The sequence below is a fragment of the Trichoderma camerunense genome, assembly GCF_050948025.1.
Source record: "Trichoderma camerunense strain CBS 138272 chromosome Unknown V8C40scaffold_12, whole genome shotgun sequence".
Taxonomy (NCBI): domain Eukaryota; kingdom Fungi; phylum Ascomycota; class Sordariomycetes; order Hypocreales; family Hypocreaceae; genus Trichoderma; species Trichoderma camerunense.
In genome coordinates, this window is record NW_028145358.1 from 1,239,839 (window position 1) to 1,264,911 (window position 25,073).

The following is a 25,073-nucleotide window of genomic DNA, read 5'->3' on the forward strand; positions in this document are numbered from 1 at the left end:
TCGTTTGTACCAATAATGTTTGTGTCTTGAAATTGGTTTGACAGATGGTATTGGTGATTATAAGGCAGATATAGCCGACGTACCCCATCCTGTAGAGTGAAAATTTCCTCTTTGCTATAAAGTGTACACGGGTTCTATGATCTAGTCTATCAGCGTTTAGGTAAAACATCTATCTAGTAAATATGTAAATGACACCATATATACAAGAAATCGCCACCACATCTTCTTAGGTGAGATGTCGATTTCACTCTTGAGCCTCTGGTTCTTCAGGAGCTTCTTGGACTGGCACCTCAGAAATAGGCCATCGCCGCAGTACAGCAACAAATCCTCCCCCAGCAACACGCTCGCCTACTCTTGGTCGCATCACCTGAACCGGCTTATTGTTGCCGTCCTCCCCCTGCTGCGCTCTCGGCACTACCGTTTTAACGTCCCAATGTCTTCCGCCAGAACTGTCGTGTACACCACCGTCCGATGCAGTGGTAGAATACAGTTCAATGACTTTTTCTATGCGCACAGGCTGTTTTGTCTCATTGGACCAGGCTTGGAAATCAGCGATTTGACTGATGGAGGGCTTGAAGAGGATGAGGAGGCCATTGGGATGCAAGGCCTCGATTACACGTTCGGCGTTCTCGTGCGCTGATGGGAGATCGAGAATGGCGCGAGAGAGAAAAGGTTGTCCTCCTGTTTGCTCAAGCCGCCGACTTATAAACTCGTCTACGGAAGTGACGTGGAAATCGACAGAGGGCAAGTACTGCGCACGGCGAAAGTTGCGAACGAGCTTGTATGCAGCACGAGCATGCTTCGAGTTGCGATCGAGAGTGTGTAAGACTGCGCGACGGGAAGAAGCATATGCGTCGAGAGCAGCTTGTTCCTCGGGAGAGATTTCTAGACAGCCTCTCGAAGTGGCGAAATCGTAGCGAGCCTTGAAAGGGGAGGAGATGAGGATTTGTCGAAGAGTAGGTGGTAGAGGCGGGTTTGCTGCGTGTAGGGCACGAGCGATGTGGAGGGTGAGGCTGCCCATGCCTGTACCGGCTTCGAAGATTTCGAAAGGAGGAGATTCATCTTCTTGGTCGTCTTCGCCGGGACGAGAAGGGTTGAGGTCGAGAAGAGAGACGATTGTGTTGGCGTCGTTGGGATAGATCTGGAATTGTTTAGCTTCTCAAATCTAGCAGTGTGCTGGATCCATGTAGAAATATTTACCGGTGTGGCGAGGCGCTCGCTGTTAATAATGTAGCTTGCAAGAGACGGTTCATGCAGAACCACGGAATTGCCAGCGCTGTCGCGGACCACATCGAGAATACGACGGCCGATCAGCTCAGACCCCGGGATGGAAGCGCCATACGAAAGCCTCACGCGGGACTCTGGCTTCAAGGGAGCCGAGAGGTGCCATTTTGCGTGCTTGGCTCCATGCTGGCGGAGGAAAAGGACGTCGTACTCTGTGAGGAAAAAGAAGAGGTTTGCTGTCTGTGTCTATTTTTTTTTCGAGAACCGGCGTACCTTGAATTGTGCGATTCGAGGAGGAGTAGAAGCGGCGAAGGACTTTGCTACTGCTGGTAATGGTATGGAGTTGTTTGAAGTGTTTGGAGCTCAATTGGCCGCGGAATAGCGACATTTCGGCTGGTTTTGGTGGGTGGGAAGAAGATGCTGCCAGTAGCTGGTAGTTGGTGGTGGTGATGAGGTCACCAAAAAGGTTTGCGCCGGTGATACCTCGGAATGGGGTTCCCCGAGACGGATTGATTCCTTGACGATTGTTATAACTCTAACACTTTGTAGGCAGTATATACTATTATAATATATAAATCAATCACTAAGGTCTTTACAATGAATACAGCTTAGAAGGCTACTATAGCCATAGAATAATGTCATCATGTCTTTATTCATTACCAAGATTTTAATACTAACGGCAAGTCAAGTAGAAAAGAAGGTGCGATGAGAAATCAGGGTGCTATCGTGCCTTCCCAGAAGGACGATCTGGTCTACCATCTGCATGACAATTGCCTCGTCCGTTCCTGCCATCCAAACTCCAGCCTGCCGCCTTCCCAGATAGTGCAGGAAATGCTCGATAACGTATTTTTCTGCTCAAGTTCCAACAACTCCAACGTTTGCCCTTTTCAAAAGTCTGGGGGTTTTTGTCTCAGCCATGCCAGACCCTCAACATCGTGTCCTCCCCTTGCGGTCTCCGGAAACACGAAAAAAAAACAACGCAAAAATACAACAAAAAACAACAACTCATTCATACTATTATACACGGATGCACGCGCATCCAGCTAAGAAGCCTCCAAAAACGCCGGCTCGAGGTGCAACAACTTGCGCGCAAGGAGACAAAATAAACCAAGGAAAAACGACTTGTCAGCGTGAACTAGACGACAAAGGAAATTCCACGAGGGTGAAAAATATCAGCCGTCCATAACTCCAGGCTCGATATGAGATGGCAAACGGCACGGAACCGAAATCGTCGCTATGCGCGCCCAAACCCCCTTGATGCTGGGTATCAACCGTCCGCCGAGATTCGACAAAAGATCCCGACAAGTCATGCTCGCCAAAACGCGTGTTGCCGACTCTTTTCTTTTCTTTTTTTCTCAACAAGATAATTCGTCATGAGTAAATGAGAGACAAGGTATCGTGATACCTGCTATCTGCGCTAGTTTGGCTTGAACAAGTCCAAGCCTCGAGGATGCTTCGCTAGATGAAGCCCCATGATCTGCTCGACGTGCCCATCTGCATAGCGGCGGCCCATGAATTCTGTGGTTCTTGGGCGTGCTCGGTTGTGTGGAAGTCCTCCTCGAAATAAGGGTGAATTCTCACTCCCACATGCTCTTCTATGATGGTGACGAGCGAGTCGTACCGCCTTCGACATCTCTTTGTCCATGGGTCAACTTTGAGAGGGCTGTGATAACAATAGCTATTCGGGCGGGAGTCGCGCATGAGATGCATGGTCCCCATATTTCGCAGCATGTTCCAATAATCGTTTGCGGCTTGCTTTGCAGCATCTGACTGGGGAGATGCCGCATACACCAGGAGCAATATAGCATATCGGATAGACACCACTTCGACGCTGGAATGGCCATGACGCTGCTCGAGCTGTCTCTGCAGGACGCGGAGCTCAACAACCAACTTTTCCAACCTCTCAGGGTTCACCTGGTTATAAAATAGTGCGAGATCGGCCCATGTCCGAGCCACATACGGATGCTTGCGTCCATAAATGGCCTCAAGTTCCTCCGCAATGGTGGAAATACTGGTCCACAAGAGTTCAGATAGTGTCTGGGCTCCATGTTTTTGCTGCACCTCATACAAACAGGTGAAGATTTGCCGAAGAGGATGTGTGCGCTCCAGATTAGTTGTCGAGTATGCCGCCAGGTATTTGCACAAAGCCGTCATCATGCCGGGATCGCGATTAATCATGCCCAAGATGAGCTCCATGATGCCTTGCGGTGAAAGTTTCCTCAGGTCCACCTCAAGCTGTTTGAAAGCCCGCATCAGGTAGTCACCACCTTGGTCTGCGTCGCGAGCTTCGAAATAAAAGTTGGCTTCGACTAATAGTTCGCTTGACCCGGCTCCCCAAACCATGGTCGACGGCCAGCCAATTTGCGTCTCCGTCTCCATTTCAAACTGCCGACAGTGCAAAAATGCTTTGCGCATGTTACCAACCACAACTTCTTGTGCGCGAAGGAGATCTGGAGACCGAAGCGCTGGAGGTGGTGTTGGCGTTCTGCATCGGATATGAGCTGGGAGATCGGCAGGCAACTCAAAGTCTACCAAATCATACTCCGTCACTCCTTTTCGTTTCAAGTAAGTACCCAGATTTACCACTCTGCCGTTTCGAACAAATTCGGAAACTTTGCCCTCGGCATCGCGCTGGAACTTCATCGACAATAGCCGCTTTACCTCTTCTTCTGTGTTGTTCTTGACGAAACCCCATTGAGAAAATCTAGTCTTGTACATCTTGGGTCTGGGGGAAGGGTCAGATCTGCTCCAGGGAGATTTAAAAACACAAGGGAAAGAAGGATCTCCGACTCACGTTGCTTGAAAGCCATATTTATCGGCCATGATGCTCATGACTTCTTTCAATGGTTTTCTTTCTTCAAGATAGAGGGTTTTGATGGTGGACTTATATTGCTCCCAAGCCTCTGCAGGAACCTGTTCCCGTGACGGCCTAGTACCTGCCTGGGCACGAAGAGAAATCGAATCCTGCCGTTGTGTCTGCATGAATGAATTAGTACTACGGTTAGAGAAAAGCCCCCGGATATCGCAAGGCAGCTTACAGCGAGAGGTGTCGATGAAGATGATGGTTCGGTAGGTCGAGGCGGTTTAGGAGGAGGAGACATTGGGCCTGGAGTTGAGGCAGCGGCGGGAGTGGGTGCTGGTGCTGGTGCTGGTGTTGGTGCATGAGCGGGTGTCGATGCTCGTGCTGATATTTGTGTTTGCGCGATACTGGGTTTCCGTGGAGGCAATCGTGGCCTGGGAGGTTTCGCTGGGGCTTTCCCTTTGGCGGCTTTGGCACTGGGGTTGAATTCCAGGATGAACTGGTTGCCTGCGTTTACAACCGGCTTTGGTGTTGTTGGCACGGGAGGTCTGAAATAGCCGAGAAAATTGGCTGAGTTGGTGGTTGGTTCAGTTTTGATGATCGGTTCGGTTTTGATGATGGGGGTCGTCATCGAAGGAGGAGGTCGCCATATTTCGAATCCAGGGGTACCAGGAACTCCGGGAGTAGCCATTGGGCTGGACACCATGGGCGTTGATACCATGGGCGTCGATACCATTGGTGTCGACACCATCGGACTATTCACACGAGCAGAGTTCATGAACCCATCCATACCTCCAAATGGCGTGCCAATACCGGGGCTATGCACCTGCTGAGTATCATGGAAACTGCCATAGTGCACACTGCCGGAGCGGCCCATGCTGGTGCCGATTGGGCTGGGAGTTGGGGGCGAATGGACACCAAGGGAGCCATATTGGGATTCACCTGAGCTAGCAACTGGGCTCGAGATCCTATGCGTATGGGCTACAGAATTCAGGCTGCCAAACTGCGACGACATTGAAGGGCTGGTACCAAGATGGTGCGGTTGATACGGCTGGTTGTTGATGGGCCGAGGAGGCAATGGCGGGACATAACCTTTGTTCTCGAATTGCGCGACCAAGCGGCTAACCCCTCCCCCTCCTTGAGCCGAACCTAGGCTTTCCATTTCGACATTTTCTACTGGCGACATGGCCACCCCATCGCCGTGGTGGTGGAAGGTCGTGTCGATGTCGGGCGTCCAGTCCATTACCGATGCCGTGGAATAGGCCCGTCCGGTCCTCTGGATGGGCTGCGGAGCCATCGCCGGAGGAGGCGACGAGACGTTGCCGAAGCCATATCTATCCCAACCCTGGTTGGCAAACCCAAACGTATCATCATCGAAGCCAGTCGCGCGAGGCTTATCTGGCGGTTGATGGAACATGTCAACGTGCCCTCACCGAGCAGACGGAGCACTGTTGCTCAGTCCGCCGGCAGTCGTGTCTGTCAGTCACTGACGGACCTGGGCAAGTCGTGAGACTCGGCTGGAATAATCAGTCTCCAGCGCGATGATTCATCACTCTGTTGGAGTGGCGAGCGTGTCTGCTCAATCAAATCAAGGTCGTCGTGTATGGGAGGCGGGCAGAGGTGCCCATAGTCGCCCAGTGTAGATGGATAGTAAAGAGAAGGGAAATCACAGTGGTAGCGAGGCCTACTGGAACGAGAGCGCTGCGCCCAGTACAAGGGCTTGGCTGGCTGGCTAGGGGCAGATATCGGTATCGTTCCCCAGATATCGGCTGATGTGGGAATCCGCCTTGATAGGGCAACAGCCGTTGTGTGGTTTGGACAAACAACAAGAGCAGCAGCAGAAGCGTGGGAGGAAGACAGCCAAGCCACCCAGTGAAAGAGAGAGCGAGCAAAAGTTCCTTCGTCTAAGTTTCCAAGAAGGGAAATCCCATGTGCCGTCTTTCGAGAAGGGTCAATTTAGAAGGCCCCCGCTGAGATAAGAGAGCGAGATCCCCCAAGTTGGAGCAAGGACAAGAATCGCTCTGGTGTACTCTAATGGACTAATGCCACTGCTACCGCTAGTACGATGGTATTAAACGACGGGACAGCCTAGGCACGAGAGCAGGTGGAGAGGGGCTAGCATGGAAGAGACAATACGGCGAGCCAAACGTTGGATTGGAGGGGATGTAACCTAATGCAGGCTGGTGGCTAACGACTATTGCAACAGCGATGGCGAAGCAAATAATCAGGCCGGGGAAACAAGTAGGGCTGCCGGCCATTGAGCTGGAGTAGCCAGGGGGGTCGGCGTGTGGGAATGCCACCATCGGCCAGAAAAAGAAGGTGATATGGCCTCAAGCCACCACCCACCAGGGAAAACCACCAATGACAGCGCTCTGATACTGACCCCCTGGTGCCATATTTTCAATGACACTGTGCTCGGACGCAGTCAATGATGGCATTTCGCCTCGCAGCGATGTCTTCAGGTGCACAGCTCGACAGTGCCCGTTGTTAGGCGGTTCCAGAAGGATTCCGCACCCTGTGTGGGCTGTCGTGTGAGAACGAAGAGACGAGAGGCTTGCTGAGAGATATGCGAACCACTCAAGGCGAGGGACAAGACAACGCCACAGATTGAACCACCACCACTACGATTCGCACCGGTACAACCGACTGCCTCGGGCCACCAATACCAGTTCAAAAGGAGTGACCGAGCCAGCGGGCGGGAAGGCTTAGGGCTCACACCAAAGCCGCCAAGTTCGCTAAATAGATGTTCCTTTCTGGTTCTACTGCAATGGCCTTGTCTTGTGGTGTACGCAGATTGCTGCTTTCAAGATACGGAGTACGTACTGGGTGCATGTGGCTGTCACCCCGAGTCTCAACTCCGTACGCTAACTATTATAGCACCACTCCGCAAACCCATATGGGCAGCAGAATGGATGAGCGCAGAATGTGGGAGAGCGCCAAACAGGATCCGTACAGCACGTCCAAGCGGAGGGCACACGCTCTTCCAAGATTTGGCAACATGAGCCAGCCATTCGCCAACCGGCGGCGACTCTCTGAACAGTTTATGGTATACTGCTCCGTTGGCGGCACTGCCGCGACCTGCCTTGTGCTGAAAGGATCGCCCAAAGCATGTCACAAATCCGTCGGATCGCATTCTTTATCCGTGCGTTCTGTCATGGGCGGTGGGCGTGACCAAGCACTGGAGCCGGGCCGACAATGTCTTGTCCATGATGGCTTGTTGTATGTGACAAAGACGGATCGCAGTCAAGGAACAAGCTGGGGGACGTGGGATGTGAGGAGACGACACTGTGGGGCGCAACACGATTCAGCAGCGGTGGTACAAGCACGGAGTACGGCGCAACATGTTGCTGGCGCCTTCGGCCACCGCCGTGGGTCACAAACCGAAGCCTATCGAGGGTCTGGGGCTGACCCGCGCCGAGACCTTGGTGTCAGCAGCTTCTGCGGGACTAGCAAGGGTTGATTGGTGTCGAGATACAACCTTGAATCCGTTTCCCTGGGCACTGTGCTTGCTCGTGTGGGTGGCATCTCACGAGATCTCACAGCACCAGCCTGTGCCAAAAAGCGTTCCCGTATCTGCTGCAATTCGCGCCCATGGCCCGTCGTCAAAGAACCTTATCGTCGATAAGCACGCTTGAAATCCTACATCATATATTATAGAGCCCTCTTTTTCAACCTGTCTGGAATGGAGCTAGCAGCGAGGCCGTATCTTCAGTGGCCAACGGTTTGCCCCCAAGTGGGCAGAGCCTCTCTGACCAAGCATCGCAGACCCGCTGCCTACGAGGGAAAAACGACTTTGCGGCAAAAAAAGGCTTGCGGCAAAAAAATCGCGTGCAATTACGAAGTGCGTGCTACATCCAGCTGGCGTTATCTCTTCTGGCGGCGTCCACCTAGCGCAAGAGCCCCGGCGGTTTACGCCATTTTCAATTTTTTTTCCTCTCCCTTGATGTCGGTCGCCCTGATGCAGAGGACAGGGCGAAACTCTCGGAGGGAAAATTCCAAATCAGCTAGACCAGCATGATGCTAATATCTGCCGGACGGGGACAATTTCCAGAGCACATACACTACTAGCATGCAAAGCATTGACTTTTAATGCGACGTGTTTGGCGTCGATGAGATGGCGGCAGTCGCCGAGCCACATGGTGCAAGTACCTCTAGAGGCGGTACTCGAGCTACTTTCACATGACGGAGAAATACATGTGCCTAGGTAACTCTTTCGTACGAGCAACGGAGCACGAGAATCCTCCCGTGCCTTAGTTTATCACTGACCAGGTTGACCATCAAATATGACTGACCGAGCCTTGTCCGCGGGCGGCTGCTGATAAGGACCTCATTTAAAGATGATGAGCTAATTTGAGCGACAAAAAAGGATTCATCACTCGCATAACAGTCCTGCAGCAGAGACGTCATGTCTGTCCAGCAATTTCAGCTTGTGAAAATCTGCAAGTCTTTACTCTTGTCTGAGGCAGCGAGCGGGCGGGCAGGGCGCCAGTCAAAGTGGGCGGCAACTGCAAGTACGGAGCACGACGGGAGCAGGCAACGCGACAAATAGCCATTATGAGCAGGTCTGATGAATTTCGTGGCTGATTTCCGAGGCATGCAACACTCCTGGCCCGTACTGCTAGTCCCTCGTACTGTCAGCCGAGTTTGCCAGGGCCCTTTCCAGGCCGAGACCAATGACGTTGAGTGGTGGGCAAGCGAAGGCCAGCTGCTCGAAGTGGCTTGTTTTAGCATTACGAATCGCATGGCCTTGACTGGATGCCGGGATGTTATCCCGATTTGACGGGGGGAGGCGCTCTTATTAAGTTCGGGAGGAAGCCGCATGCATCACATTCCCCTGAAAACCAAGCCAGCTGCTAAAATGGAAAAATTCGACAACTACGTCTAGAATTCAACGCTGAGACAGCCCATGTCTCTTCGTCGCCATATGATGGAGATGACCCTGGAGATGAGGAGAGCTGTCGAGATTTGGATCTAACCGGAAGGCTGCCGAATTACATAAAATGAGTGCGTGCTATTCGTGCCCAAATGGCCAATATTGGATGCGGGGACTGACAAGCGGAGCTCAAAGTTGCCGCCGAAAGCTGGAACCTTGCCGAGATGGCCTGGGAGCGATCCACCTGTTGCTTTTTGCTGCGCGAGCGAGCCGACAAAGTGTCCATGCGAGCTGTGTTTCCAGCTCCCTCTTCCGCAAGGTTGTCCGGTTCATCAACCGATGTTGAAACAGCCATGTACCGGCTGTCGGAGACCCTTGCGGCAAGTGTTAGTTTGTGCGTTGCTCATGACTAAAGAGAAATCTGGAGCACTTTGAAGTGCGCGTAACGCCTTTTTTGGAGGCCGAGGCCCAGCGTCCTGCGCAAAAATTTTCGGGGACGGCTCGGGCTTTGTCGGGTTGCTCTATGGTGCCAGCTTGACTTTGCGCTTGGCCGATAACGACTACTGTTTGGAGCGCGCGGGTGTCAGTCTCCTACACTACTTTCTACTCATGCGGCCAACTACGATATCACGATATTCCAAAGGATGAGGCCCAAGACGCATGGCTGCATCGTATCCTAGGCCGCTTTCAATGACACCCGCAGCCAAGAACACGGGGTTTTGATTTCTATTAGTAGTGATTTTCCGGAGAGGCCCTCCGGAGTGGACATTTCCCCAGGAAATGCCATGCCATCAGACGCCAAACAGTGCATGCTGCTTCCCGACGATAGCCGCCGGTCCGCTGTGGCGGTTTCTGGGGATTCTTTCGACCTCCTTTTCTGGGGTAAGGCTGGCCAGCCTCGTTCAAGATCGATGAGATGGGCCGCATCCATCGTTTCTGAAGGATGCGTTAAGCATGGGAGCCAAGGATAACGAGCATGGGAGTGAGAGGAACTATTGTTGCTGTCAAAAAGTCGAATGTCTTTCCCCAAACTTGGCGTCGATATGTTGGGATTCCCATCCCAGAGCCAATCTACCTAACGCGAAAAAAACGTGCGGAGAAGCTCAACGTGCCATCAATGGGCCCAGGTCGTGTCTTTTGCCAGCGGCGGGCGCTCGCTTAATCCTGCAATGGCAATAGAAAGCCTCGAAAGTGGGAGAGGCAGTAAAGTTTCCGTCCATCCAGGACATGTTCCCCAATGAGCAGCAGACTTTCCTTCTTCTCCGCGTCTGGTATCGTTCTAATCTCATTCAGGGGGCGAACGGTGACGCTACGGCGCGAGCGGGTGCCACGCCGTCGAACCCAAGTGACATGCCTTGCTGATCTGGAATGAAGGCGTCATGTGTTACACGGCGGCAACGAACCGAATCTCGTAGAGGGCGGGAAGACTCTTGAGCTGAGGCAAAGACATGTCTCCTAACACGGCGCTTGTCTCAGAACCGTATTCGCAAGGAAAATTCTAGATGTCACGGCTTCCATCCGCTCTAAAGCATCCGGTCGTTAGCTGCCGCCGCCTGGGCTGCAAATGGCGGCCGTATGCAGGATTCGAGTCAGGAGAAGCAACTTGCTGCTCCTCACGAGAGAAGAAGTCACATGCCCCTGAGCAGAGTCCTCGGCAGGAACATGCAGTTGCCTTGCAGTATGCCTGTGTCACACAATTATGTTTGTTGTTCAGCCCTGTGTCTCTAAACGCCGGCCTGTGTTACCTTTCCCAATACGCTATCGTGATGTTTGGACGAGCACTATTGCACAAAGCACCTGGTCGGAGTCGCCCGAGTGACTGGTGTATCCCTTGCAACTGCGGGCTCAATCTGGAGGCTCAGTAGATAAAGGAGCAAAAGGGGAGAGAAGCTATGTGTCATGCTAAAAGATGGACCACAAGTCAGCCTGAAAGAAGAGGGAAAAAAGACATACGATGGCGTTGACATGTGACGTTCATTTTATTTCTGCATAGCAAAACGCGCACGGGCTCTGTTAGACTATCGTGGCAAGTGGAAACAAGGACGCACAGCTGCATTAATTAGTTTCATCCTTCAATGGGTATTTCGTATATGCCACCAGCACAGCCTCTTTTTGTTTTGGGTCGGTCGAGTCCCATCTAGGTAGACTTTTTGCCTTTTGCCTTTTGCCTTTTGGTGGTAGGATGAGACACCTTGCTGACGATAAGCGGCGGATGCAATTCCGCGTTGGGAGTTGCGAGTCATTATGCTGGTGGTTTGAACTATTTTTACAGTGAATGAATGGATGACACGGGGCGTGGCGAATGTGAGGCGCTGTTGCGGTATATGATGTATGACTAGCATAATGTTTATTCTAGAGATGTGAAATAGTGAAATTGATTTGTGTTTTTTTTTGAGAGATTTGTGTTTTTGTTGTCATGGGAAGTTGGTTTAGTGGGCCGAGGGATGTAGTATTGTGTCAATGGTGATAACGATGGCGACATGGAGAGAAAATTTCTGCTGGAGTTATCGATGGCTTGTGATGTTTGGGTTGGATTGATGAGAACTTGGGGGTTGTCTCTGAACATGGTTTTGATGGGACGGCAGAGATTGGAGAGAAGGAGGGTTACATTGAAGAGAGAGACTCGAAGTGCCGTGGAGGTGGGCATGTCAAATTGGAGACTATTCTATGACTAAATGTATTGGCTCAAGGTAACAGTAGTAGAAATGACTCTGCTAGAGCTGTAGATGGATGTGTAGACTTAACCATGTATTTGTAGTTTGATGGAACATGACTTGACTGGAACAGGGCAAGAAGTGTATGAGCAAGAGTTCAAGAAATGAGTCATTAGACGGATATAAGGTGGAGTGTAGCTTACAGATATTGATGAAGGATGGGAATAGCAGTCGAGATTTCTTACTCAAATACAGATGAGTCTCTGTAAAGCTTGATATGTTGAAAACTTGGGAGACTTTGCTGTAGACGTTTCGGCAAAGACATCAACTATTACCTTACTGGAATTCTAGACTATCTGATTCATAATCGGATTGGCGTGTGTTTGATCCAAGAAAAGGAATGTCTTCGCAATTCAAGAATGTGGTGTTCAGGGAAGCAAACGTTTCCTGGTGAAAATGTAAATACAAATGTCACAAAGGGTGATTACTTGGATCGATCTTCTTATTGTACACAACTTCAAACTATAGAAGGAAAATGATCTTAATGAGAGTATATTTAATGTACATGGCCACACCAATCATCCACATTGCGGCGCGTGAAATACTTTCTCATGAGTACTATAGCCCCTCCAATAGGAGATAATAGACTAGTTCCGAAAAATCCCCACGGAAGCCGTCTCATAAAACCAATGATTTTGCGCTTTATATTTGGAGCATTCGGTTCGTGAGGAGTTTCTGCCACAGGGTATGCTAGAGCCACATTTCAGCCTTCTTGAACGGATATAAAAAGAAGTAGATGTGTGTGCAGAGCGCCGATTCTGGGAAGAACAACACCATCTGGACCAATACGACTGTATGCTTTTGGCGTTGTTATAGGGTAATGCCCGGTGACTGGTACCAGGTCGTCGACGTGCCAATATGTATGTAGCTGGGTGTAGTGACCCTGAAATAGGCTTGTGAACTCTGCTGCAGCCTTTGTGTCTAGGCCAGGAGCACTGAAGGCATATAACTCGGAGTTTTCCCATCGAGGTCGTCTCTCTTCAGCGTAATGTTTAAGCGCGCGCATCGCTAAACATCCCCCAAGACTGTATCCTACCGCAGTGATATCCCTTCCCTTGGCAGTCTGTTCGTTCATCCAATTAAACACTCTATCTTTGATCACCCTATAGCTAAACGATGCGACGCTTTTGAAGTTTCCATCAGCCCAGGCGCCGGCTGGTTCAACGTTGAGACGGCCCATTCGATCACGGTATTCAGCTGGATGTGTTGCAGTCCCTCGGAAGAGCAGTATTGCTCTGGCGGCGGGATTGTTAACGGGCTCGAGGTAGTGCCATACACAACCGGCAGCGAGGACGGATACGCACGTGTCTGTGATTCTATACGTGGTATCGTATTCGGGATGTTGGGGGTTGAGATTTAGGTTGATGTCTGCGTGTTCTGTGCCGTTTGTTCCGGGAAGATGAATCGCTGCTAGAATATTTGCCCAGATCTGGAAGTTACCTTCAAGTGTATGGAGCCTTGGTGCGATATAGGTATTATAGTTTTCTAGATATTGACGTTTGGTATGAGAGGTAGCTGTTCTCATCCTCCCGGAGTCCTCGAGGAAGTTGTTGTGATTATTCCAACGATCCATCATATGATACTCGACTATAATGGCGTGTTAGAGGAGAGTTTCAAAAGTAATCTCATGGTGAGTAACTATTACAACAAGCCTTTTGGTAGAAGATATAGACTGTCAATTTATTTTATAATTATACGCACTTTTGCTAATATTAACACATGGAACAATTTATACAAAATTAAGTTTTGAAGCATTCCAGAGATATATCTGTATTGGAGGCGTAATGCACGAATCAGTGGTATCATACAATCAGCCAGAGCCACAATTCTTATGCAGTGATGCCAAAAACAGATGGCTATTGCTACGCTACTATAGCTTTTAACTAATAAAGCGTGGAAATTACTTCTCTTTGTGGTGAGTAAAATTGTGTTACGCTGAGTTACAGTCTACAGTTTGGCAAAACAACAGCCTGGCATTGGAAAACTCCCTTTCCTCAGCTTCACCAGCAGGCGACAATTGGCTCAAACTCAGTTGAAACATCCTTTCAGCTGTTTCAGCTGTAGAGACACTATGCTTACCTCATAAGCAGATTTATATAATGGGTTGTATTAAACTTTCCAATAAGAACTAAGAGCTAGTCGACCTGACAGCTTCCTTGGAATGTGGCTGTCCATGGTGTAGTCATTGGCTAGAAAAACCACACGTGAAGAAGCTGAACATACGTACCTAAGTAAAGAAAGTATTGTCTGGATGAAATCTAAAGGGCAAAATACATGCACCTACTGACGTGGTTTTGCGATAGAGGCTTGGATCCCATGGCTGCATTACCTTGTTTGTTTGTCGATAATTCGTCGATTTGAATGGTCCCCGGCATCGAGGAATTGTGTATCAGGTCTAATAAATTATTTGAACCACCCTCTGAAGGGGCACGATTGTCATAGCTCTTCATCCAAGTCTGTTCGAATTTCGTCCTCTGTTTCAACAAACAGATCGAACAGACATCCGTCCATGTCCAAAAACATCACGTTAAACCCACATCAAGCAGCAACACTCATCCCTCAAATTTCAATAATTAAATGTATTATATTAAGAAGGAAATAATAAAAACTAATGCAAACTACCAGCATCCCCCATTACATATACACAGAACCCCTATTAAAAAAACCTACTATACAAGAAAAGCTACTAATACAACCAACCCACCAGACCCTCCAGTCAGGTCAAGCAGAACAAGCGACACGTCACGTAATGTTTATTGTCAACAGCAAAAAATCCGAAATACAAAAAAAGAAAACCATAATTCCAACCAAAACACCCCAATCTGCTCCCCCTTTGTTGTTAAAGAGTCATACGTGATGTGATACATTATCCCGCATAGTCTCTTCTTACTTGAAACTCGTCCCGTCCTCCCATCCAAATAGCTCCATTGCCTTAGAGCTTCAAAAGTGTGTTTGTTTCATGCGATAGTGTTTTTCTTCCTTCTACCGCCCCTATAACTCCTGATCATATGGGCTTTCTGTCCATTTCCGTGGTTCATTTTGCAAATAGCGCGTAAATTGAATGATAGCGCCAGTTTAGTCCTGATGTTTTGAAAAGAAAAAATAAAGAGAAAGGTTGAAAATTTGGTGAGAAGAATAAAACGAAAGGCCGACGGGTGGTTGAGCCCAAAAGAAAAGTATCACGCCCAGCAAGCGAACAGAAGGCGCTTGTTCATCTCGCTGCGTCGTGCCGAAATGGAAACAAGAGAAAAGGTCCTCAGCATACATGAGGACATGAAAGCAGCCACTGGTACGGTCTACACTCAGCACACTTCAGCCCCTCCAGCTTCTTCTCTGAAGCGGATGCCACCATCAACGGCGATGCCGCCTTGCACCCATGGCGTGGCCAATACTTGCTGTAATGTCCAGCGGCTTCGCGCACGCTTGAGAAGACCCTCTGTGATGTTCATGGCGTCCAGTAGACCCCTCTCCTTGAAACGGGCTTCGTTAGCCTCATGATCGCCGTCATCACCGCCGTACTCGATCCAACGCCATTCGCCTCTTGCTATCCGGTGGCTCTTTCGACTACGCATTCTATGAGAGTCGTTCATCCCTGGAGGAGGATCAAACGGGAGTCGAGATTCGAGCAGGGCATAGAGCAGCACACCAAGCGACCAAGCGTCGGTAGCACGACCGTCGTAAGGTTGGCCCATGATAACCTCTGGAGCAGCGTAATCTTCAGATCCACAGCGTGTCTCGAGCTTCTCGTCTTCTGCAATCCGTCTTGATAGGCCTAGGTCAGCCAATGCTATTACTGAATGTGGATATGTGGTCCAGTCGACTGATGGATCTGCAAGTTCATTGGGCGTAAGATTGACAAGAACGTCTGAAAAAATTGTTAGCAAGGTCTTCCATTCTCCCTCCTCGATTCAAAAGCTTACTCTCTAGCTTGATATCGCGATGGACAATCATTTGCTCGTGGAGATATTTCACGGCACCAACCAATTCGGCAAAGATTCGTCTCATCAAAGGCGGTGTCAAGAGCTTTCGGTGGGCTGTAGCAACATCGAACAGGTCTCCTCCAGGGCAGTAGGTCAGGACAAGAATGGCCCTAGTGGGTTCTATACTCCATGCCATGAGGTTGACCAGGCTAGGATGACGAATACTCTGCATAATTTCCAGCTCTCGCTTGAGACTCATCTCAACACGCTCTTCACTGGCTCCGCCCTGAGGACCATGCTCGCACACCTTAATGGCAACCAATGTCTTGCGATCAAGTGGGGGATCGGTCATGGTTGTACTTCCTAAATCGGCAGAGAGATGCTTGGGCTGATCCATCTGGCTGGTAGCCAATACGACTCTGCTAAAGGTGCCTTGACCCACAGTTCGCACTGAGCGCCAGCGCCTTCGTTTTCGATCATGCCGGTCAAAGGCTTCAAAATACTCGTATCGTGAGGTTGCGGCGGCGTCGGTCGAGTCTCTCGAGCTCTCGCTGGGAGGGGGCGTCGGCGGCTTCGCGACGTTGGGAGACAGGCCGCGAGACTCTGCCAGGTTTTGTTCTCTCCTCATCTGGGGACCTTGAGAATCAGGCTTGGCGTGAGGCCCAGACACGGAGACAATTCTCTTTGGAATAGCTGTGGGATCCGGCTGGGTATATTCGCTGAGGCTCCGGTTTCTCGTGTGAGGTTGAGATTCAGATTGAGGGTGATGTTGTTGTTGTGCAGGTTTAGGTAAAGTTTGACTAGCCTCGTTGCTTTCTGTGAGGCTGGCATATGCCTTGCGCCTTGAGGACGAGGCTGCGGCATTCTGGTTCTTCATTGGGCCAACTGGGGCGCCCATCGTAGGTAAATCCTCTCCAACACTGCTCAATAGACTTCGGTGTTGAGGCGGGGACACAGAGCCCACCGCCAGCCTCCGCCACGGTCCAGGGGACTCTCCTGATAAGAGTGGACTCGGCAATGGCGTCACGTCACCCATTGCCGTAATCATGGGACTTGAAATAACACTGCTAGTACCGCTAGCAGAACCAATTGAATGCGCGAGAGCGGCTTTGAGACTCGGGGTTCGCGTCAGAAGGCGTATGCTGCTGGAAGACGATTTGTGATTCAAGGGCGTGGGGATGCGAATGGGCGAGAGACTGGTATGGCCAGTGGGAGATTCGCGGTGGTAGACTGAAGGGGAAGCTGTAGAAGAAGAAGAAGGTGCAACATTTGTGGATATGCGGAGGGATGAAGTAGCATCGTGATAAGAGGTGCTAGAGTCTAGAAACGATCTACCTCGATGGGCGGCATCTTCAAATGGAGTAGACTGAATTGGAGGCGATGGAGCAATTGTTGTAGCCTGGAAGCTGATAGGAGGCAGCGGAGGATTGGCTGCCAAGGCTAGTTCGTCATCTGGAACATAAGCCGGTGCGTTGCATTGGGCGTCGGGTCGAATCTCGGACGGACAGCTCGAGCTTGGGGTTAAGTTCAGATTGTCAGATCTCGCTGTCGAGGGGGGATTGAAGCCATTATGAGGTATCGAGGTTGGCGGGTGAAAAGGAGAATTGCTCATGGCTGGACAAGAAGCGTCCCGGTCAGAGGCCTGTCGAACATGAGCATCCATCAATGCGACTCATAGCCACCGGCATGGCCAGGGCTGTCACGTACGGCTAGGCGGCTGCGGACGCCGCGTCGATGGTCAATTTTGCCCTGAAGGTTCCGGTTTCGACGGCTGGAGGCGGCGAGGCGTTGAGCTGTGCAGGGAGCAGCGTCAAAATCACGAAGAAGAGGCACGCGGTCGTTCCAAGCAAGGGCGTCGCGAGGGAGGGACGTCGCGGAGGGCCAGGTGAGAAAGTGAGGGGTTTGGCAGGGCAAAACCAAAACCAGAGCGGCGCTCTCCTATAACGGTGACATCTAGGGCTTCTGCGCGGTGCCTCTGCGGCGGAAGATTGGCGGATGACGGGCCGAGAGAGCGAAAAGGCACAAGGCAGAGCGTTTTGCGAGTCGAGATTTGTCTTGTCGCGAAGGAGTCAGTGCAACGAAACGACGTTGGTGGTGTCCGATCCAAAGGACGACGTTCCGGGTACAAGCGAAGCGCATGACATGCCTGCGGGTCTGCTCCCTGTTCATGTACAGAAGCGTGTAGCAGGTACAACAGCGACTCGGGCCCCACCCGCAGCCGTAGGGCGACCACCAGGTGGGAGATACCGGGGGCTACAAGGCCCGCGCTAGCCCGAATCAGGCCGGGCGGTACGTTACATAAAGTACTGGGCACGACTAGAGAGGGACTACGGCGTTGCTAAGAGGCCTAACAGGCAGAGTTGCTGCAACCTGAAGGCCCATTCCACGAAATTTGGTTCCATTTGATGTTTGTGTCCAGTCTGTGTCCAGTCTGGTAGGTGCTTTTCTCGGGAAGTACTCGGTACTGTACTCGGTACCGTACTACTAGTGGGTACTTCCATGCCACAGCCGGGACAACTGAAAACTCAGATCGGCGGGCAAACAACGCCCAAAAGATTAAAAAAAGAAAGAGAAGAGCTGCTGTCGAATCATGGGGCATGTGATGCTCCAATGGAAATCCCCAGCTTATCACCATAACGTCATCCGCTCCGAAGGGCCGCAACGTGCATCGGCTTTGGCGAACAAGTGGACTCGTTGGAAAAGCGGGGGTTGAATTATAACGTACAAATTGGCTGAGCTAGCGCCAATAACTTTCAATACTTTGCTGGTATCCTTGAAGTTTAGTCGCTCATCTCATCTCATCTCAATTCATGGGTCGCTTTAGCAGGCTATCTCCACGTGACAAGATCCCGGCCGTGTGGCTCAATGGCAGAGCGTCTGACTACGATTAAGTACATCAGGAGGTTGCAGGTTCGACCCCTGTCTCGGTCAATGATACAAGTCATCCTGTTTCAATTCACCATTGGATTGGAATGGCAATTTCTTTTTGAAAATGTCGAGTTTTTGTTTTACTTTTCTCAATTTCGACGCTCGAAGCATTCTTGAACCACTTACCCCTGCTCCTCAGCCACAATTCAATGGCCGTGTGGCTCAATGGCAGAGCGTCTGACTACGATCAAGTATATCAGGAGGTTGCAGGTTCGACCCCTGTCTCGGTCACGAGATCGATTTCAATTCCACGCAAGGGGAATCAATTTCTTTTTTGTTTCGTCTTCTTTTTGCCTCTGTGGAATTTCTATCCGGCTTCCCTCTTTGGGTAAGCGAATGCGTGCCCGTGACTCTGCGTTTGATGCTTTTTGGTCATTCGATCAAAAGGTCAATGCCAAATTGCCAAGTTGTGATAGCCAAGCGATATTACCGTCAAGGTGAAGGTGCTTCGGGGTCCAATTAGCGAACTGCCAGCATCCATGTTATCAGCAGCTGTCTGTGCTATGGAGTAATAGTGAATCCTAGCACTTGGCTGTGACGGACAAGGGCTTGAACGTGAGATTCGATATGAGAAAGTATTGGGAACTTGATCCTGTGAAAGTGACGCATGACCTTATGAAAGAGATTTGGGAGAGTTGGTGGTTACCAGAGTTAATAGTCTTATTATCAAGTATCCCAAGCACACGCAATTTTACAATATGTAAGCATCAGAATGTGAACTAGGACAGACAATGCTGGTGCATATTGAATTATACTCCTTGGCAATCCAATTTTTTAATGTGCTGCATCGACGAGTTAGTACCTGAGCTCTGAGTTATTGACAAGATGCCCAAACTTTTGGTGTTGCTGATGCAAGGTACCGGTACCTAGGCCGTAGCGCCAATCGTAGTGCCAGACAAGTACCGGGCACCATGGGTTTTAATTGATTCGAGCCGTGCCCCACGTCGAGACGCGTCAAGTCGCGTCCCTCCACACTTCTGCCACTCTCAACCACCAAAAATCCACCTCGACAGCATCAGATTCAGCTTCAGTTTCACACGCAGCCGGCAATCATGATGCGGCAGGATTACAACAGAATTGACCCCAAGAGGCGGAATGTCGTCGATTACCGAAAGAAGCAGTTTGCCACTCCGCAATTCCAGGACACGCAGTACCCCCACCGCTTGAACTTTTACGCAGATGCCCCAACAGCAGACATCACACTCGAGCAGTTTGAGCAATGGGCCATTGACAGACTACGAGGTAAAGCGAGGCTATCCATTACTATAATGCACTATTCAGAGTCTGACACGGCACAGTCCTGGCCGAGCTTGAGGCATGCTCATTTCGCAACCGATCGCCCGCCGAGACAGCAACCCACATGAAGCCCATCCTCGACAAATACCTCCCTCTCGACTCCAACAGCTCTAGCAACACAAAGCTGCTCTCGCAGCGACAAAAAGACCACTACAGTCATTTCATCCTGAGGCTCGCCTTCTCCTCCACGGAAGACCTGCGCCGGAGATTTGCTCGTGTTGAGACAATGTTGTTCCGAATGCGATTCAACAGTGACGATTTGAACGAGCGATCTACATTCGTATCCAGCTTGGATCTTGACTGGTGGGAGCCCGTAACAGAGGATGAGAAGATACGGTATGGCGCCGAGCTGGCAGCCATGGTCAGCGGAAAGAAGGGGAGCAGCGAGGATGGGACATGGTTCAAAGTGGACTGGGAGCGAGTGCCCGACTTGGTGGAGAGTCGACGTGTGTTCTTGAAAGCTGGAAAGGCCTATGTGCCTGGGAGAGAGCAATCGAGCATGGTTGTAGCAGAATTCACAAGCCGACTTGAGAGACAACTAGAGGTGAGTCGCACGACCTTGTCCATCACAGCTTTTCAGTAAACTAACATGACATCTTCAATGATTAGCTCACAGCTCGGGCTCTGCCACGGCTTGACGAAGATGACCGGTTGACGCCCATCCTTAATCATCTCTCCAAAAACTTCATTACTCCCGACTCGGCTTACATGTCTGGATCGACGGCGCCGACTGGTGCGCAAATCTCGGCTGCCAACGTTGACAACCTCTCACAGCATTTCCCTGCATGCATGTCCAACCTGCATCGGTCATTGCGCCGCGACGCTCACCTTAAACACTACGGTCGTCTTCAGTACACGCTGTTCCTCAAAGGTATCGGCTTGAACCTGGAAGAGTGTCTCGCGTTTTGGCGGGGCGCCTTTCACAAGGTGACAGATGACACATTCAACAAGGAATACCGGTACAACATTCGCCACGCTTACGGAGACGTTGGTGGCGATACGAATCGACGAGGCGGCGGCTATAGCCCGTTCAGCTGTCAGAAGATTCTCACTGAGCATCCTCCGGGACCTGGCGAGGCTCACGGCTGCCCGTACCGGCACTTTAATCTGGAAAACTTGACTTCTTTGGTACAATCCATGGGGGTATCTGACAGATCGGTGCTACAGGGTGTCAAGGAAGACAAGGATAATCAAAAATTTCACATGGCATGTAACCGGTAAGTTGTCTGCCCCCTGTTCCTGTCGTTGAGATTTACATTTCAAGAGCACGATCTGCAATTATTACGGCGAGGCTAATTCAACTACACAGCGTGTTTGAACACTTACACAAGGCCGAGATTAAAAAGGCAAAGGATGAAGGTGTCATGACATCTAATCAGCTCGAGACAATTGTGCATCCCAACGAGTACTTTAAACGAAGCTACCTGCTGAAAAACCTCGGCAAGGAGACTGATGTCAAGATGGAGGGCTAAACATATTTACACGTTGTCTACACTTTGTCTACACATTTTACATAAGGGAGTGACACAGATGGCAGCGTCATGCTGTCATGAACCGCAGGATAGAGGGAAGCATTTGGGAGGGATGAAGCAACTGGGCGTTTTGTCAAACTGTATTAGGATATGAGATATTGGGCAACATTTGCGTCAAGACTGTATGTATCATGATGAGGTGGTATCTCTTAACACCATTAATGCCAACCAAGCCGGGTTACATCAAACACGGCATTTCACCAGCGTCATCAAGATCATCACACCATTCTCATCTTGAGCCTGTCCAACGCAAAACCCACCTGGGCTTTCATAGCCCAACGCCCCTCCCCTTGACGTCCGTCTCTCGTCCGGCTCAGACCCCTACGCGAGCTAAGGCAAGTGACCCGGTTGCCAATGATGCTAATGATGTAGGTACCGAGGGCGTTTGGTTCATGCACCTTGTTTTTCTTCTGAGATGATGTAGTGCATACATACAGAAGCCATGCATCATCTCATCATGACTGACGAGGAGGGGCCCTTGGGGTTTTCGGGATAAAGGTGCCTTTAGGCATACGCCCAGATGTGTTCGATTCACGAGCCCCGGTTTTTAAGAAGACATGTCGAGGGGATGTGTGGGTTCTTGGTGGTATTGCTGGATAGTTGTATAAACTGGGGGTGGAGGGAAGAAAGCGTGGCTAAGTCGGGGATATTTCGTGGTTGTTTGAGATTATGTTGTCTGTCTTTGTTTATCTTTGACTACAGACACGTGGAAACGTTGAAGTATGGCATTGAGGTATTTCGATTGCGAAAGACGCCCGAATATGCCGAGGCAGTCAAATGAGCTGATGAATGGAATCATGCAATGGGCTCATCTTTGAAAAGGGATCCATCAAAAAACCGCAAAATTTTAAGCCGTGCCGTGAGATTCCCGAGAGTCTTCCATTCCCGGTATCAATAGTCGCAATTTCATGCGCGCTATCTCTCTTCAACATCTTCCGTTTTGCTATCAAACGGTCCAAAACGGGCTTAAAATAGACTTATCGTCAACACACACTTAGAAATGGGAAGTGGGTGTGCTAACCCCCATGTAAAAAATTCGATACGTGTACTAAGAAAGCGTCCGTCTTTTTTCTAGCGATACGGAGATGCTGTTCTCTTTTTTTCACGGTATGAGTGCGGAAGGGGAGGAGGGACAAGGGTGTAGTAGCATCCGAGCTAAAACAATCTGCTGCACGATGATATCAGAAATACGGAGGAGGGCGTGTGCGGGCGAGCAGAAATGAGACCAAAGCAAACAAGGGTCGTTTTTTTCTCTCTCTCTTCTCTCTTAGTTTGGGAGCACGATGACGACACGGGGCATGTTGCTACTAGTTTGGGGGCAGGGGGTCTCAGATTGTGCTGGATAAGTGAATGTCTTTTTGATTTCCTGGATTCGTGAACATCGTGAGTGCTGCATCCGACGCTTGAATTGGGGGAGATTTGCGGTTGCATCTCTTTTCAAGCGAGGGGGCTAGAAATAGGCCAGGGTAAGTGTGTGTGTGTGTGTGTGTGTAAATGCTTATGTCGCGTACGTATTAAGCCAAGAAAATAAATAGTTGGCTGCAATGTTTTATTTTTGAACAAGGCTTGCATATAGATGATGGCTATGTCTACATCTACAGATGTTAGCGAAGAGCAGGTTTGGGAGGGGGTGAGACAGGCTGTGCGAGGATGTTGCCGATGCATCGATCGACTAGGGCCAAAGTGCATCTTCTTTCTGGGCGTGTGCTCGATATCGCGATGATGATGACGACTGGGGGGCCGTTGAATGTGGATTAAAAGAAAGAGGGGAACAAAAGGAGAGTTTCTTTTTGAACATTTGCTGTCCCAATTACGGATACATGGATATCTAGCTGAAGAGAAGAGGAGTGCTGTTGACAGGCACGCATTGCATCATTGCGCGGCGATGACGGCAAATTCTGGGGTCGAAATGATGGAGACGGACGGCAACAGGGCAAGGCTTGGGAAGCATGGACAAGGCTGCCGGCTTATCAACCAATGAGCGGGGTGCCCTGTATCTTTTGGAATCTATATCCTAGGAAAAGTGTGTACGTGTACGCGTAGCTTCGCCAGCATCGTGGAATTACTATCAGGGGGTAGTAGAGCGAGCGGCTTTGTGAGGGCATCTACGGACGGCAGAGATAGAGAGATGTGTCAGCAGCGAATGCAGCGTGCGGAGTAGCGTCTGACAGGAGGCATCAGCCTTGTCTGTAATAATCGGTACTCCTGCTCGGTATAAGTGAGTGACATCCAATGACAAATAACGGGATAATGTATTAGAAAACGGGATGTACTGGGATTCTCAGCGAAGAGTACGAGTACAGTACAGCACAGGATAGAAACAGGCATTAACTACAGCACTGTTCTATTTGCGCTCACTCAGGTGCGGAGTAGCGCGTCAAGATGGAGAATCCATGGATCCTATTGATCCCACGGCCCCCCTTCCCCCCAATAATCCACGGCGAACGAGAGGCCATCGTGAGAAGAACAGGTTCGTCGCGACTGGCCGACGCGATGTGACGTGGATTTGGACCGCCAAGATGCGGGGAGGGGGAGGGACGTGCTGCAACACAGGCAAATGAGCAATCAAGTATAATGCAGTGCATTGCCTACTATATTTCTTCATGCTCATAAATGAAGCGTACATTACATTACATCTAATGCTAATGCTAATGCTCGTGCGTGCAGGTATGTAGGATCGAAATGCTGTGCTATGCTGCGATGTGCTGCTATTATTAAACGCCAATGCCACCACGCCCAGTCCCCTTCTCTTACACCAGCGCCCGCATCTCTCCTCATCCCATGTCCCAATACCAGGATCCCCGATTTCCCTTACTCGCGAAACTCGCCCAGTCAGCGGAAATAGCCGTCGTGGGAGGCTCCGTAATGGGATCTAAAAGGCGGTAGCGGACGATCCCCCAGTCGCTCTCCCGTGTCTCTTGCTCTGCCTCAGCTCTTCTGGGTTCCCCTTTTACTATCACATTTACGAAGCGTCTGTGTAATCATGAACCAGGACAAAAAAGATGACAGAAAAGGCGTGCAGCAGAGCAAAATACGAAGCCCAGCCAATATTTGCTCCCCTTGGTGGTGCTATTTGATGATTGCATACATGTACATTCCATGCACATGTGCCCATCCATGCCTTATCTTTTCCTTCCAATCCTCGCCAGTCGTCCAAGAGCGGTATCAATCTGCTTCGCCTGTCTGTATCTTTCTCTCTATTTCATCCTATCCTGTCCAAGTTTGCTTCCTTCAGCTGCTGCTGTCCAGCCAATAGAATCACAAATCCTTCGGCCAATAGAAACAATAAATCCGTCTTCCGAGTCCCTTTCCCCCTCTCCCCCAGGCACGGATTTACTCCCTGCAGTTTGGCAAGTTTGATTTGCCGCGCAAAGCGCAGCGAAAATACATGTGCATTGCCCATACCTATGTAGACGTCCTATGTAATACAATCCCATGGCTCTCACTGGCCGCTAAATCCAGAAAAGCAAATATCGATTCGTCCAATCTGGACGCTTCTCCATATGGAACAGTCGCATGCAAGATGTACACGCGCGCATGTTGTTTACGCAGCTTTCTCAGCGCCATTTGCCCTGCGTCTAGACTCGAGAAGGGAGGCTGGGCTCGCGCGATAGTGCCACTCTGCAGAGGTCATGTGAACCATAAACCCCGAATCCTCTTTGGCCTCGTCTTTTTCTCCAACCCGCGCTTCTGCACGGAACGGCTACGGCTCGGGGGTGAGAGTTGTGAATGAGACAGCGGCAAGTAGAGTAGAGTGCTCCCTCGGAGATGCAACAGCAGTAGCCC

General features: G+C 50.4%; 7 protein-coding genes and 2 non-coding genes across 9 annotated transcripts; 5 read left to right on the forward strand and 4 right to left on the reverse strand.

Moving 5' to 3' along the window:
* Positions 1–2: 2 nt before the first annotated feature.
* Positions 3–1,673, reverse strand: V8C40DRAFT_249843 (S-adenosyl-L-methionine-dependent methyltransferase). Its single transcript, XM_083216839.1, has 3 exons — positions 1,498–1,673; positions 1,201–1,436; positions 3–1,141 (listed from the first exon to the last, which is right to left on the reverse strand). The coding sequence occupies exons 1-3, from the start codon at positions 1,610–1,612 to the stop codon at positions 245–247; spliced, it is 1,248 nt and encodes a 415-aa protein (XP_083071837.1). The 5' UTR covers positions 1,613–1,673; the 3' UTR covers positions 3–244.
* An 803-nt stretch (positions 1,674–2,476) lies between these two features.
* Positions 2,477–6,019, reverse strand: V8C40DRAFT_50236 (Clr5 domain-containing protein). Its single transcript, XM_083223046.1, has 3 exons — positions 4,263–6,019; positions 4,019–4,200; positions 2,477–3,949 (listed from the first exon to the last, which is right to left on the reverse strand). Exons 1-3 carry the CDS (start codon positions 5,439–5,441, stop codon positions 2,683–2,685), a joined length of 2,628 nt encoding a protein of 875 aa, XP_083071838.1. The 5' UTR covers positions 5,442–6,019; the 3' UTR covers positions 2,477–2,682.
* A 528-nt stretch (positions 6,020–6,547) lies between these two features.
* On the forward strand, positions 6,548–7,595 carry V8C40DRAFT_50234 (uncharacterized protein). The gene has a single exon (XM_083223045.1). It carries the CDS (start codon positions 6,768–6,770, stop codon positions 7,482–7,484), a length of 717 nt encoding a protein of 238 aa, XP_083071839.1. The 5' UTR covers positions 6,548–6,767; the 3' UTR covers positions 7,485–7,595.
* A 4,512-nt stretch (positions 7,596–12,107) lies between these two features.
* On the reverse strand, positions 12,108–13,184 carry V8C40DRAFT_275829 (uncharacterized protein; the record flags this gene model as incomplete). The annotated part of the gene is made up of 2 exons (XM_083220763.1): positions 12,108–12,301; positions 12,386–13,184. 2 exons carry the CDS (start codon positions 13,182–13,184, stop codon positions 12,108–12,110), a joined length of 993 nt encoding a protein of 330 aa, XP_083071840.1.
* A 991-nt stretch (positions 13,185–14,175) lies between these two features.
* V8C40DRAFT_249856 (kinase-like domain-containing protein) lies at positions 14,176–17,610 on the reverse strand. The gene is made up of 2 exons (XM_083216840.1): positions 15,532–17,610; positions 14,176–15,476 (listed from the first exon to the last, which is right to left on the reverse strand). The coding sequence occupies exons 1-2, from the start codon at positions 17,192–17,194 to the stop codon at positions 14,914–14,916; spliced, it is 2,226 nt and encodes a 741-aa protein (XP_083071841.1). The 5' UTR covers positions 17,195–17,610; the 3' UTR covers positions 14,176–14,913.
* Positions 17,611–18,382: 772 nt separating this feature from the next.
* On the forward strand, positions 18,383–18,462 carry V8C40DRAFT_t144. Its single transcript has one exon. It is a non-coding gene; the product is annotated as a tRNA-Arg (tRNA).
* A 148-nt stretch (positions 18,463–18,610) lies between these two features.
* Positions 18,611–18,690, forward strand: V8C40DRAFT_t145. Its single transcript has one exon. It is a non-coding gene; the product is annotated as a tRNA-Arg (tRNA).
* A 746-nt stretch (positions 18,691–19,436) lies between these two features.
* V8C40DRAFT_249858 (DNA primase subunit PRI2) lies at positions 19,437–21,527 on the forward strand. The gene is made up of 4 exons (XM_083216841.1): positions 19,437–19,701; positions 19,758–20,299; positions 20,365–20,972; positions 21,065–21,527. The coding sequence occupies exons 1-4, from the start codon at positions 19,512–19,514 to the stop codon at positions 21,225–21,227; spliced, it is 1,503 nt and encodes a 500-aa protein (XP_083071842.1). The 5' UTR covers positions 19,437–19,511; the 3' UTR covers positions 21,228–21,527.
* Positions 21,528–23,941: 2,414 nt separating this feature from the next.
* V8C40DRAFT_249864 (uncharacterized protein) lies at positions 23,942–25,062 on the forward strand. Its single transcript, XM_083216842.1, has one exon. It carries the CDS (start codon positions 24,676–24,678, stop codon positions 25,018–25,020), a length of 345 nt encoding a protein of 114 aa, XP_083071843.1. The 5' UTR covers positions 23,942–24,675; the 3' UTR covers positions 25,021–25,062.
* Positions 25,063–25,073: the final 11 nt, after the last annotated feature.

Bases quoted from the DNA above. Each gene is read 5' to 3' on its own strand.
- V8C40DRAFT_249843 (XM_083216839.1), bottom strand. From the start codon at position 1,612: ATGTCGCTATTCCGCGGCCAATTGAGCTCCAAACACTTCAAACAACTC. The intron at 1,437-1,497 runs GTACGCCGGTTC...TTTTCCTCACAG, and splicing joins CTCGAATCGCACAATTCAAG to AGTACGACGTCCTTTTCCTC. The intron at 1,142-1,200 runs GTAAATATTTCT...AAACAATTCCAG, and splicing joins GCGAGCGCCTCGCCACACCG to ATCTATCCCAACGACGCCAA.
- V8C40DRAFT_50236 (XM_083223046.1), bottom strand. From the start codon at position 5,441: ATGTTCCATCAACCGCCAGATAAGCCTCGCGCGACTGGCTTCGATGAT. The intron at 4,201-4,262 runs GTAAGCTGCCTT...TCATTCATGCAG, and splicing joins CTTCATCGACACCTCTCGCT to ACACAACGGCAGGATTCGAT. The intron at 3,950-4,018 runs GTGAGTCGGAGA...CCCTTCCCCCAG, and splicing joins AAATATGGCTTTCAAGCAAC to ACCCAAGATGTACAAGACTA.
- V8C40DRAFT_50234 (XM_083223045.1), top strand. From the start codon at position 6,768: ATGTTCCTTTCTGGTTCTACTGCAATGGCCTTGTCTTGTGGTGTACGC.
- V8C40DRAFT_249856 (XM_083216840.1), bottom strand. From the start codon at position 17,194: ATGGATGCTCATGTTCGACAGGCCTCTGACCGGGACGCTTCTTGTCCA. The intron at 15,477-15,531 runs GTAAGCTTTTGA...CAATTTTTTCAG, and splicing joins TCGCGATATCAAGCTAGAGA to ACGTTCTTGTCAATCTTACG.
- V8C40DRAFT_249858 (XM_083216841.1), top strand. From the start codon at position 19,512: ATGATGCGGCAGGATTACAACAGAATTGACCCCAAGAGGCGGAATGTC. The intron at 19,702-19,757 runs GTAAAGCGAGGC...GACACGGCACAG, and splicing joins GGCCATTGACAGACTACGAG to TCCTGGCCGAGCTTGAGGCA. The intron at 20,300-20,364 runs GTGAGTCGCACG...TTCAATGATTAG, and splicing joins GACTTGAGAGACAACTAGAG to CTCACAGCTCGGGCTCTGCC.
- V8C40DRAFT_249864 (XM_083216842.1), top strand. From the start codon at position 24,676: ATGTGCATTGCCCATACCTATGTAGACGTCCTATGTAATACAATCCCA.